The following is a 12517-nucleotide window of genomic DNA, read 5'->3' on the forward strand; positions in this document are numbered from 1 at the left end:
CTTGGTACAAGCAAATGCTGATGCTTTATTAATCCCAGTGAAGGGATCACGCTGGCAGCAGCTTTATCCCTGAGCAACGATGGTGTCGATCCAGTTACGGAACTGGCTGACACGAGTGTATATGGCCGGTGTGTTGATGTTGCAGTTGGAGGTTCCCCAGGAGACAATGCCAATCAAGATCCAGCCATTCCCAGTCTGGTACACCAGAGGTCCACCAGAGTCACCCTGCAGAGAAGATTCCTGCTTAGTGCTCCTGGCATTTGCTCCAAACCAGTCCCTGCCACCCCAGCCACCTGATCCCCTGCACCCAGCCAGGTGTCGCAGCTTAAATATCTGGTTCCATAAATGCAAGACCCCACGTACGCTGCTCCTCCACCCACCCTGTGCAGCAGGAGCTCCTTACCTGGCAAGAGGTGGCACCAGCCCCACCGGCACAGATCATGGCACTGGTGATTTTGTTGCCCCAGTACTGCATGCACTGGTTCTGGGGGATCAGGGGCACAGTCACCTGCTGCAGAACTGCTGCCAAGGCTTGGGCTAGGGGAAAGAAGAACCATTAGATCACCTTGGTATCTGTGAGTCTCCTGGAGAGCACACAGGTGCCCTGGGCAAGCTTCCACTGGTGCATGGGTGCTGCCATACAAAGTGCCTTCCTCCTCCATGCCAACAAACCCCTTCTTCCCCAGGATCACCTTGTGCAGGCAAGAGAAACGGCAGGCTTGTGCCTGTGCACAGTCATCCCTGGCTTTCACACACACCTACACCCCTGTGCACACTGGTACACACTCAGGTTTACTCCACTTCCCAGCTCCCCCCTTCCCACACATACAGGACATGTCACCCCCACAGGCACCCCTGAACCCTCAGAGCCCCGAGGAGGAACAGCAGCTACACGCAGCCCTCCCTGAAGCTGCAGGTTACGTACAGTTGGGGTTGGTGCGTCCCCAGCCGGTGGTGACGGCGCGGGCGTTGTTGGGCAGAACCAGGTTGGCAGGGGCCAGGCAGATGGTGGACACACGGGAGCTCAGCTGGGCGGGCGTGGACAGCCTCAGCAGGGTGATGTCGTTGTTCATGGTGTAGGGGTTCCAGCCGGGGTTGGTGATGGCCTGCAGAGAGAGGAGCACCTCAGCGCTTTGTGCCTGCCCTGTGGGAGCAGCCGCAGCACAGAGCTGCAGCCCCATCCCAGGACCAGGTCTCCTGGCTCACCCTGGACACGGTCTTCACTTGAACGGCCTCAGCGTTGGAAGCAAGGCTATATTCCCCGAGGACGACAACGTGGCTGCGCGGGCTGCGAGAGGTGAGAGGGAGTCAGGGACACGTGTCCAGCCAGCACCCCGGCTGGGAGCAGCACTGGGGGCAGCCACGGGCATGAGGAACCCAAGGGAAGCCACCATGGGGACAACTGGGGAGGAAGCCCTGGGCTGCTCAGGCCTCTGGGGCTGGCCTGAGTGCCACTCAGAGGTGCCCAGCGCCCTCCGAGCCCCTGGCCCTGGCCAGGCATCACTCCTTACTCGAAGTTGCAGTGGGCAGCTGTGACGACCCAGTACTGGCTGATCAGGGAGCCACCGCAGAAGTGGGATCCTGTGCGGGTCTGGGGAGGGAAGAGAGAAGAGCTGGGGCTGGGCAGGCTGAACACCCCCAAGCTGGGGACAGGCAGAGGTCCCCATGGTGCCCGACAGTGGCACTGGGCTGGCCATAGCAGTGCCCAGGAGCGGGATGGTGCTGTACCTGCAGGGACACCTGCCACGGCCATGAGCCGGGCACAGCGTTCTGCCCGTTGACAATCCTCTCGTTGTAGGTCACCGAGGGACTGATGGCGGGCACCCCGCAGCCTGCAGGAGAGGCACAGGGGCACAAGGGTGACCCAAAAGCTCAGGACTCGTATCTGGGGGCAGCTTGTGCTGGCATGGGTGGCTCAGTGTCACCCTCCCTGGCATCCTGCTGCACCCCGAGGACCTTCCCACACCCATGGGCAGCGCTTACCTGAGACGGCGCTGGCAAGGGCCAGGCAGGCAACTACCCACAGGAACGCCATCCTGAAAGGAGATAGGCTGAACCCCTGGGGACCACAAGCTTTATAGCAGCCAGGGAGCCACGTGGCTCATAGCTGGCCGGGTTAAGGTCACCCTGTGGCCTTGCAGTGGGTAGCAGTGACAGGCACGTACCACGCCTCACGCAAACAGGCACATGGGAAGGTACTGTCAAAAGACACCTGGAGGGCTTGGGCTTTTGCTGTCATGGGTTGTGTTAGTTCTGACTGCAGCCTGTGGAGCTGGAGTGGGAGAGCACCACAGGGCTGTGATGGAGGAGGGCACAGGGGGCTGGCTGTGGGCACACAGCTGGGTTTGCAGTGGGGCTGGACATGCTGGGGTGGGCACCAGTGCCTGGGGTGGGAGGTTATCCCGTGCTCAGACTTGTTTCAGATCTGCTGGGACTAGAGCTGTTTTTCCACATGGCCATGAAGTCCTGGCCTGAGCCAGAGGTGGTCCCAGCTGGATGTTCCCAGGGCTCAGGGCCAGCCTTTGAACAATGTCTGCGGTGCAAGTAAACAAGTGCCAGAACCAACGGGGGCAGGTGGGAAGGGGAGACACCTTCCCAGGCAGGTGGGAGCTGTGCCCCGCTGGGCAAGCACATCATGAGCCCCAGGGAGGACAGTGGGCACCTCCTCAAGCTGAAGTTGAGCCCTTCACTGAGCATCCCTCTAGCACTGCAGCCACCTGACCCAGGGCTGGGGCCCCCTCTGTCCTGGACAATGGGTATGTAGTGTCTGCATCATCCCCTGTGTCCTGTATGATCTCCTGGGCTGGCACAGGGTACAGGGAGCCAGATCTAGGGTGATGCTGAACACAGGGATAGATCCCTCCCTCTGTGCCACCCACATACCCTGATCCCTGCCCCAACCCTTCAGGGAGCAGAGCCTGGACACTGGAGAGCGAGTGCAGAGCTTAGGCCTTTATTTGCAGCAGTGGTACCATGCAAGGACAGTGGGGTGTGGCCCATCCCAGGGTGGGAAGCATGGTAGAGCATGGAGGTCTCCCAGGGCACTGCAGGGGCTGGGCACAAGGGTGTAGGCAGAGACACAGACTGCTCCTGGTCTTCATATGGCACCTGGGAGGAGATACCAAGGGCTGGCAGCAGCAGAGGATGGAGGGAGAGCCAGTGCTCAGGGTGATGCTGCCCATCATGGAGGAGCCTTGGAGCAAGGCAACGCACCAGGCACGACCACACTCCATGCAGCTTGAGAGCCTCCAACTCCAGTCCTGTATTGGATGCTGACAAATAAGCCAGAGCCAGGAGACTGGCAGGTCAGCAGGAACTCAGAGCTGTCCCTTTGTGCCAGCAGGGATAGGGCTGATGGCACTGTCCAGGGTGGGGAGACCACCTTGTGCTCTTCTCTGCATCCGTGAGCCACGATGAGCTGGCTCAGCTGCTCAGCTGCAGCCATGCAGGGCCCAGCTTGGTGGAGCAGCAACACCCAACCCCAGGGCTGAGCCCAGAGGACCTCCCAAGGCTGAAACCCTCCTGGCCAGCCTGGCCCCAGCAAGGCTCCAGTGTCCTCAGAGTTGGAATGGTAACAGCCTCCCATGGCTGGGACACACTGGCTCAGGGAGCTGTCTGGAGACTTGGGGAAACCCAAACATCCCTGCAGCCCCATGGAGATGTGAATTTTCCCCAGCTGCAGCCTCCTGTCCATTCTGCAACTCTTCTTTCTCCTGCAGGCAACGGGCCAGGCCTGAGCAGCCCCCAGTCACTGTCCCAGCAGGCCAGCAAAATAGCTACAGGTAGGATTTCCGCCAGTCCAGGTATCCCAGGACTGGTGCTTGCAGGGGACAATCTTCTCACAGGGCAAGACCAGAAGAGGGTGGCCTTTATCCAGACTGTCCCCAACACAGGACAAGGTGCTGTGTGTAGGGGATGCCACACGTCACCTCCATTCTCACCACGCACAGCCACAGAGCTGTCCCACACGGCCCCTACCCGGGACCAGCGGGGCACCGGTGCCAGGCAGGTCAGGCACACTTGCCCTTGCGAAGGCAGAAGGGCAGCTCTGGCACAGGGACCAGGATGGTGCTGAAGATGGGCCGGTAGCCTTCGGGCAGGACCTGGGGGTGCTGAGCCATCATTTCCAGCACCACGTGCCGCACTTCCTTGGAGACGTCACCGCGGATATCCAGCAAGGTGGAGATGTGCTCATCGCTGGGCAGAGAGCCAGGGGTGAGCCTGGGCACTGCTCGTGTCCTGCACAGCTCCCCCAATCCAGAGAAGCCAAGCCAAGGCCAGGGAAAAGGCAAAGTAGCATTTTCTTGAAAACAATCCCCCCAAACCGTTTGAATTTGTTTTTGACATTTCTAATTTGGTGTTTAGTCACTTTTCACAGTTTGTTTGGCCACCAAATACAGATGTGCAAATGCCACGGCAGAACTGCTGGTTTTTTTCACACCTTTGCCCTTGGGACTTTTCAAGAACCCTTCAAATCTGGAGCATGGGAAAAGGAAACCTCAGGGAGAAGGGGGTAAAGGCTCAGGTTTCTGCCTGCTCTGCTGTGCCACCTCACAGCATACAGCCCAAGACTATCTCTCCTGAGCAGGATCACCTATCCCCTCCTGCAGGGAGTACCTTACCTGACATCGGGGTACTTGTTGATGAAGCCCAGCACCTCCAGGCTGAGTAGTGCTGGGTCTTTGAGGCAGATCAGCTCCCGCAGGGCAAAAACAGCCTCCAGGCTCTGCTGGCTCTTGTCCAGGCCCTGGGAGGGAAAGCAGCCAGGTGTGAGACCCAGAGGAGGTCACTACAGTGGCTGGGCATACAGCTGTATCCTCAGTGCCTACGTGGGCCCTGAGCCCATGCAGCTGTGTCTTCCCATTCAGCATGTCCCTCCCATCAGGAGCTGCTGGGCAGGGCGATGGTTCCCAGAGTCCCTAATCCAGTCAGTTCCCCCCATACTGGCCTCACAGCCACCCACGTGTAAGAGCCCCATTTGCTCATGGGCTGTGGGCTGGAGGGGAGCAGGAGGATGAGGTGATGCTCCCTTTCCATGGTGCAGCCCCAGCACCCCACCGCAGCCAGGCCCCTCTCACCAGGCCACAGAAGAGCTCCCGGAGCTGCGTGGCGTCCTGCAGCAGGCGGTGGCACAGCTGGCCCCGCTCCTCCCGGCTCTTGCACACCATCTTCTTCTGCAGGAGTGCCCGCAGGTACTGGTTTGTCACCAGGAGCTCGCTCTCCGCCAGCAGGAGCTGGGCAGGGGACAGCTGTTAGCGCTGGCATTGCCTGCATGTCCAGACCCCAGCTCCCCAGAGAAAGGCAGAGGCAAAAGGGATTGATACAACACCAAGCTATGGGAACAATCTCCTGGGAAGCCCCTGGCCGAAGGGACAGAGAAAACAGCTGGATTTAGGGGAAGCCCTGAACATCTCTGTGTGGCAGTGCTCTTTGGACTCTCCGAAGGACACAGACTCTCCAGTGCTCCCAGCATCCTGCACCCCAGCACGGCCCCCCACTGCCCAGCCTCCCGGTCCCACAGACAGGCAGTTTGAAGGAGGTACCGTGAACAAGGGTTTCCTGACGCGGGAGAAGTTCTTTGCATACTTGTCAATCACTTCACACATGCTGCCGACGAGCTGGGACCCGGAGAGCCACTTGCGGGAAGGCAGCTGCAGGCAGAGGGGCTGAAGGGAGCAGAGGAGCAGTGTCTGTGCCCTGCATCACCGCAGAGCTGCCAGCTCAGGGCACCACAACACCCACACCTGCTGCCTGGCACCGCGGCTGCTTTGCCTTGCAAAGCCCCCAAGCCCCTGCTTGGGGCCAGCCAAAACTCAGTGTAAAAACAGCAGAGTGGTTAAGGTTAGCAAATTATGGAAACACTGGGGCTGTCCCTCCCTGACACCCTAAGAGCCTCATTTTGGGGCTTTATCTGGGTCATGATGTGCACCTGAGGTGTGAGCAATGAGCTGTTCCTCACACACTTGCTTTTTGGCCTGTCCTGCTGTGATTTTATTTTTAATTTCCATTTCACTTCCCTTGTGTAGACATAACATGTTTTTTGATTTCCTACTCCTGCCCTGCTGTCCTTGTTTGTCTTCCTGCTTGCAGGCACATACTCCTGTTTCTGCTGGGGCCACTGCTGCCTGCAAGCTCTTCACCCTTTGGCTCTTCCTTTGTTTTCATGGTATTCAAGCCCTAAATAGTAATGTTGTTAATTATTCCAGGTTTTTGGTCCAGGACTCCAGGAAAGCTAAATTTGACTACACTAGCAGGAAACGACTCGGGCAGTTGCACATGGATTCGTATCCTCCACACAGACTTTGCTGCTCTCCAGCTGGTTTGCTGCCATGGAGCAGCCAGAAGAAGGAGCGTGAGGCAGCTCGGGGGGGCTATGGCTCCTGGTCTCTGTCCGTTAGTGATTTGGAGGCCATGAGCCATCTGCCCCAGCGATACGGGGTGGTGCTGTTGGCGACAGACATCGGGTGGTTTATCAAGGTCTGGGGACAGGCTGGCAGAGATGTCTGCAAGGTGATAGCAGGGTACAGAGTACATGGCAGGGACCCTGGGCAGGAATAAACTCAAGCCTGGGGTGCTGCAGTAGGGCTGTTCTTGCTGAGTTCAGCTTTGTTGCAGCCCTGTCAGCCGCAGGTGCTGGACCAGCATACCTGCAGGTCCTGGAGCAGTTCTTCCAGCAGCAGCTGGGTGGCTTTCTTCTGCATCCTGTCTAGAGCAGCCTGGAGGGATGCAGGGACTTCTCTGCAGGCAGTGTCAGGGTGCAGGGAGGAGACAGAATTGCTAGGAGAGAGAAGAGAGGGTACAGGTAGCCTGGGAAACATAGTGGGAACATTGGTCCCAGGCAGGATGGGGGTGAGTGTTGCAACAAGAGCTACCAGCTGCTGGTGCAGGTTACCTCAGAGCCAGGTTGTTGTTGAGCACGGCCAGCAGGTGGGAGATGTAGTACTTGGGAACAGCCCGGTCCTGCTGGTGCTCCTTCCCGCACTGCACCAGGGCTTCCCGCAGGCTGCAACACAGCGAGGCAGCCGTGACGGGCAGGCAGAGCCCCAGGTGTCCCACCACAGGCACCTGGCCCTGGGATGCTCCTGGGGACACATGGACCTCCCACAACCCTCCCAGTTCACTTGGCTCCTTTCAGATCCTGCCACCAGGTTGGAGAGTGACAGGTTGTTGGACAGGGTGGGACAGGGGACCCATTCTGGATCCCCTGGGGAGGGCTCAGCACACAAACATTTGGGGCAGCAGGGCCCAAGAGCTGATGCCCCCTGAAGGCTGAGACAGCAGCCCCATGGGAAGACAGGCTGTTGAGCCTTCTGTGACCTGGATGAGCATTGGGTGCCCCACAGCAGATCTCTACCACCAGCTTGTGATGCTTAGCCATGACCCCAGGGTCTGTGAGGGTGGACAGGTATGTGAGTGGCTCCACTGACCGACCCAGGAATGCCTCAAGCTCCTCCAAGGCCATGTTGTAGATCTTCTGCTGCAGAGAGTCGGTGATCAAGGAAGCGACCTGGATGTTCTCATTCAGCATCTGCAGCAGAAGAGGAAAGTGGAGGTGATTCAGGGGGAGCCTGCAGGCCACGGACACCTTTTTGGAAGGTCTCAGCATGGCCATGCCCCATCTGTACCCATGTTCTTGGGGTCCCACCTGCATGACAATGGCAGGCAAGGCTGACTGGAAGAAGCCTTGATGGTCTGTCTCAGGTTCCTCTTCCCTGAACCATTCCTTGAACTCCACCTCCAGGGTCCTCTGCATCCACTCGAACACGCTAGCCTGCAGGATGGACACCCACCACAGGCAGCCCAAGAAGCCAAATACAGACTCCCTTGAGACCAAACATAGCACAGCAGCGAATCCTGGGCCTCATCCCAGGCTCATGGTCTGCAGCTGCTGTCAGAGCAGATTCTTGGCTCAGTGGGAGTCACTGGGTCCCCATCCCGCTCACTCACCTTGACTTTCATCACATATCTCCTCTCTGTTTGATCCACAAGCTCAGAGGACATCAAGGGATCCAGAGCAGAAACATCCACTTCTGGGAGGAGGTCAGGGTGACCCATCATCTCTGGGCTGGAAGGCAGAGGTGAGGCAGGGCTGGGAAGGCCTGTTTTCCAGGAGTTCCCACCCATCCCTCTGCCCTCCTGGTCGTCACCCCCTGGCAGCCAGGGACACTCTCCCAAGCCATCCATGAGCTGGTGAACAAGCCAGCTCTCCACAGCATCCCGCTTGTTGGTGCTGGGGTTGGTGCTGACCTGTGGTACACACGGAGCGCCCACTCGAGGAGGAGGAAGAGTCCCTGTTTGTCCAGGTCCTCCCGCAGGATCTCCTGGAGGTGGCTGGTGAGGGCCTGGTGGTAGGTGGCAGTGCAGACACTGAGGATGTTGTAGTGAGCTGGGACACACTGGACCATCAGGTCCTTCACCACACGCAGCTCAGACACGATGTCCTTCTGCAGCGCTGCCAGGTGCTTGGCCAGCCCTGGCCCCTCAGCATCCATGCGGGGAGCATGGAAATGGGCTCCTGTGATGGTGTCCTGGAGGACCTGGTAGAACTTCTGCCTCCAGCCCTTTGGGCGTCCAGGGGGCAGGAAGGTGGCCTCCAAGAGCAGAGTATCATCTATTTTCTCTTCCCGCTCGATGATCCTCACAGCAGTGACAAAGACAACGGGGTCCTCACGCACCAGCCGCAGGCTGCTGCCCACAATGTCCCACAGCTGCTTGGCCAGGCTCTCATTGAGGTCCTGCAGGCCACCAAAGTAGGACAGCACAGTTGCCTGGGCACTGGAGAGCCCGCGGAGGTGCAGCTGGGAGAGGATGTCATCCCGGAGTTGCTCCACCATCATGAGCTCCACGTGGGCCTCCAAGAGATGCTGCCCATGGAGCAGCTGCAGGATATGGGAAAAAACCTCATGGACTGTGGGAGAGAGATGCCAGCACTGAGTGTGGAGATGAAGGGGTTTGCACCAGGAACATAGATGCAGGTTATCAAGGACATGGTGAGGGAAAAGTCCGGGGCTCTGGGAACACCATTGGATCAGGCCCTGGGGAAGCAGGGATACCTCCATTCACCCAACTGGCAAAGCCTGAGTGACCTGCTCAGGCTTTACCACCAGCCCTGCATAGAGCCTACGATTGGACTGAGGTTTCCCCCTGTGCTTTCCAGCCCAAATTGACCAGGATTGGGGCGGTGCCTTACCCGAGAAGATCTGGGGCAGCACCTGGACCACTGAGGCCAGCTGCACATGCTCCTCCATCAGCTCCCTCATCTGCTGGAGGCCCTGGAAGTGGTCTGCGCTGTCGAGCAGGGCCCATCGTGCAGCCCCCAGGTCCTGGCACACGCTCTGCACCTCCTGGGCCGCCGACCGCAGCTGCTCCAGCCCTGCACTTACCCCCTCCAGGTAGGACTGGACAGTTGACTGGGGAGCAGAAAAGGATGGAGGGGCAGTGGAGCAGCTCCAGAAAGCAAGAGAACTGTATGCTGTTTGCCCCAGCCCTGCATGATCTGTATTGCAGGCACTCTCCCAGCCCCTCAAGGACCCGGATAAACAGTAATCAGATGTCTCTTTCAGTTTTAAAAGGTTATTTTGTTTCTGCAAAAGAGTAGTGGGTCACAGGTCCCATGTTCCCCCAAGGCATGAAGGGCCTCAGTGGCTATATAAACCCTCCCCCCAAATGGAATGCCATCGTTTCCAGCCCTGCAGTGGCACTGGCACGTCTCCATGCCCTATCCACTCATTTAACTCCCTGTTCCTGGTGCCAAGAATCACCAGAAGCAAGTTGCTTTCAGTGAGGTCTCCCAGACAATTAATCCAGAGTCAGAAGTGGAGAAACTATCTCTAAAATTATCAGGAGAAAGTTGTGGTGCTCAGACTTATTCAGTCCTGAAGTTATGGATTTCTTGGGTCATGCAAAAGGGGAGGTGGGTGAGGAGGGAGGTGTGCAGAGGGACTGTGACAGCCCTTACAAATGTGTAGAGACTGAGTTTTCCCTGTGGAGACCCACAGGCAGGGGCAGGTTGGAGCTCTGTGCCTCCTCCCAGCCGTGCAGCAGGGTGGCCTTTGGGGCTGGGACGGGGCATTGATGGGGTGCACTGAGTCCTGCTCATGGAATGTGCTCAACCCCCTTGTTTTATATAAAAGGATGGTCAGAGACACAGAAGACTCCTTTTAACACTTCAGACACTGCCTGGGGGTAAGGCAGAGGGTGAAGGGAGTACTCCCCCCAGTAATTGCACTTCACCCAAGCGACAGCCAAAGGAAAAAGTTTTGTCAAAAGAGGACATAAAGAGGATTCATCACGCAAGAGGGGATGGCTGGGATCCCTGCCTGAGGAGGGTGTGTGGCTGCAAGTGTCCATGGGATGGGCAAACACACACCTTCAGTCGGGACTGGATGGAGCTGTTCCTCTGTGTCTCTCGTCTCCGGTAATGCCCAAGCCCCTCCAGTTTCTCGGGGCGGTAGAACACCCCCGAAGCCCATTTCAGAGCAGCTCCTCTCGCCAGCTTCTCAGCCTTCTCTGCTTCCGGCCACTCCTCATCTGAGGATGAAGCCAGGGGTCAGTGAGCACAACCAAGTGGGGCAGGAAGGGCCCCTGAGGCCAGAGGCAGGAAACTCGCTGCCGGTGGACTTCCAAACACACATGGATGTGGGAAGCTGGGGAGCATAGCACCAAGAGGGTCCTTCCACAAGGACCCCCCAAATGCCACCAGCATGGCCCCAGGTTGTCACAGCTGCTATGGCAGCAAAAAGGCTGCCCTGGGGTGCTGTGACTCAGTCTGCCAGCTCAGATTGTCCCCAGGCTGAGTGCACATCCCGGCTGCTCCCCCAAACACAATGCCGGGCTGTCTAAGGGGGTCCTTGGGAAGCTGTCAGGAGGGTTGAGACTCCAGCAGTGAGTCAGCAGGAGGGATGGGGAGAAGGCAGCTCTCGCAGGAAGGAGAGCCAGGCTAAGGTGAGGATTGGAGACTCCTGGTCTCCCCAAAGCACCCACGCAGCTGTGTCCCCCTTGACGCAGGGTCTGAAGCCATGCCAAAGAGCTCCTGCCCACAGTGGAGGGCTGAGAACTAGCACAGTTATCACACACCATTCCCAGTCCTCAGTGCTTGGTTTCATCATTCCCCCACTCCATCCCATTCCCAGCCACTCCCTGCAGCCCCGCGGGGCTATCATCCAGTGCCAAGCCAGGCTCCTGCCCTGCTGGGGGGCCACTGGCGGCCTTGGGGACCAGAGGATTAGGGAGGAGGACAGCAGCTTTGAGGATAAGATGTACGGTGGATAGTATTGCCCCGGCACAGGCATCACCATCAGAAAGCACAGCCAAATTGCCACCCCGCAAGGACACAAGGCACCAGCCCCGGCACAGGGAAAAGGTCCCGTAGGGCGGAGGGGGTAGTGAGCCAAAGGGCAGGGGAATCCCCAAAATGTGCTGCAAGCAGCAGCATCCCTTCCCTGCCCAGCTGGCCGGTTCCCGGGGCGCATCATCCCCGTTACCTCTGGGGCTGGCGGCGCGCTCGTCCTCCGCAGACATGCCCATGGTGTCCAGGCTGCGCGGAGCTGCGGGGCCAGGGCAGGGCTGCGGAGGAAGCCGGCTGCCGTTTCCTCAGCCGGAGCAGCCGCGCTCCTCAGGGCCTCATTGTGTTCCCGCAGCCGCGCTCAGGACGTCAGGAACGGGGGGCGGAGGGGAGGGGGGACACGGGAAGGCACCGCGACAGACGGAGGTCTGGGGAGTAGAAATCACGGAATCAAAGGATCATTTAGGTCGGAAAAGCTCTCTAAAATCATCGAGTACGAACCCTTAACTGCCAAGCCCACCACTAAACCATGCTCCTAAGTGACACATCCACATGCTTTTTTAACATAGCCGGGGATGGTGACTTCACCACTGCTCCGGGCAACATTTTTCCAGTGTTTGACCATCCTCTTAATCAAGAAATTTCCCCTACTATCCATTCTAACCCTCTCCTGACTCAACTCGAGGCCATTTCCTCTCGTCCTGGAGATCACGCTCTGTGTACCCTCACCGGCACCCCTTGTTCTGCGGGCACTCAGCCCTGTCCGTGCCCGCAGCGCTGCCCCCTCGCACCCACCCTGGCTCGGGGAGGACAGCGGGGTGTCAGACCCCAGCCCATCCACAGTGGGAGCCCGCTCGAGACTGGATCCACCATGGAGGGGTGCGCTGTGCAGCCTGACCCGAAGGAGAGAACGTGGGCGTGGACCCTCCATGGCTGTGCATGGACCTGGAGATGTGTCCCTGCCACAAGCTGCCTTCCCCAGGCACAGGCTGGAGGATTCCCCCGGCGCTGGGTGTGCTGGAGCAGCAAACCGCCCCTGTCACCCAGGCGCTGAGAGCTGGCTACACGGCTGAGGTTTGGCTTCGGTACCACAGGGCGGGGGTTTGGCACCACAGAACGGCGAGGGGATGGACGCACCCCCGGCTTTACCCGGGAACCCCGGGGGGAACCCCCAAACCGACGGGGCTGACGGAACACCGGGAGCAAAGCGGAACAGCTCCCAAGCCCCGGAGG

The 12517-nt window shown here is 58.9% G+C and overlaps 2 protein-coding genes across 4 annotated transcripts; both read right to left on the reverse strand.

Moving 5' to 3' along the window:
- On the reverse strand, positions 1 to 2092 carry CTRL (chymotrypsin like). Its single transcript, XM_015639685.1, has 7 exons — positions 1984 to 2092; positions 1729 to 1832; positions 1512 to 1591; positions 1207 to 1288; positions 926 to 1106; positions 404 to 537; positions 1 to 225 (listed from the first exon to the last, which is right to left on the reverse strand). The coding sequence occupies exons 1-7, from the start codon at positions 2033 to 2035 to the stop codon at positions 64 to 66; spliced, it is 795 nt and encodes a 264-aa protein (XP_015495171.1). The 5' UTR covers positions 2036 to 2092; the 3' UTR covers positions 1 to 63.
- An 838-nt stretch (positions 2093 to 2930) lies between these two features.
- On the reverse strand, positions 2931 to 12509 carry EXOC3L1 (exocyst complex component 3 like 1). Of its 3 annotated transcripts, none has more exons than XM_033517146.1 (13): positions 11484 to 12506; positions 10370 to 10530; positions 9191 to 9410; positions 8248 to 8908; positions 7948 to 8065; positions 7646 to 7771; positions 7428 to 7528; positions 6893 to 7003; positions 6648 to 6777; positions 5544 to 5666; positions 5079 to 5234; positions 4623 to 4747; positions 2931 to 4197 (listed from the first exon to the last, which is right to left on the reverse strand). In XM_033517146.1, exons 1-13 carry the CDS (start codon positions 11524 to 11526, stop codon positions 4011 to 4013), a joined length of 2262 nt encoding a protein of 753 aa, XP_033373037.1. In that variant the 5' UTR covers positions 11527 to 12506; the 3' UTR covers positions 2931 to 4010. The 3 variants fall into 3 exon arrangements, with proteins under 3 accessions (XP_033373037.1, XP_015495096.1, XP_015495095.1); XM_015639609.3 differs by having other exon boundaries at positions 4079 to 4476; positions 11484 to 12509; XM_015639610.3 differs by lacking the exon at positions 9191 to 9410 and having other exon boundaries at positions 11484 to 12505.
- Positions 12510 to 12517: the final 8 nt, after the last annotated feature.

Source organism: Parus major, chromosome 11 (genome assembly GCF_001522545.3).
Source record: "Parus major isolate Abel chromosome 11, Parus_major1.1, whole genome shotgun sequence".
Taxonomy (NCBI): domain Eukaryota; kingdom Metazoa; phylum Chordata; class Aves; order Passeriformes; family Paridae; genus Parus; species Parus major.

Coding starts and splice junctions, on each gene's coding strand:
- EXOC3L1 (XM_033517146.1), bottom strand. CDS start 11,526: ATGGGCATGTCTGCGGAGGACGAGCGCGCCGCCAGCCCCAGAG. Junction 5,235..5,543: donor TCAGGAAACCCTTGTTCACG/GTACCTCCTTCA, acceptor TCCCCTGCCCAG/CTCCTGCTGGCGGAGAGCGA. Junction 4,198..4,622: donor AACAAGTACCCCGATGTCAG/GTAAGGTACTCC, acceptor CTCTCTGCCCAG/CGATGAGCACATCTCCACCT.
- CTRL (XM_015639685.1), bottom strand. CDS start 2,035: ATGGCGTTCCTGTGGGTAGTTGCCTGCCTGGCCCTTGCCAGCGCCGTC. Junction 1,592..1,728: donor CGTGGCAGGTGTCCCTGCAG/GTACAGCACCAT, acceptor TTCCCTCCCCAG/ACCCGCACAGGATCCCACTT. Junction 1,107..1,206: donor AAGTGAAGACCGTGTCCAGG/GTGAGCCAGGAG, acceptor CTCTCTCTGCAG/GCCATCACCAACCCCGGCTG.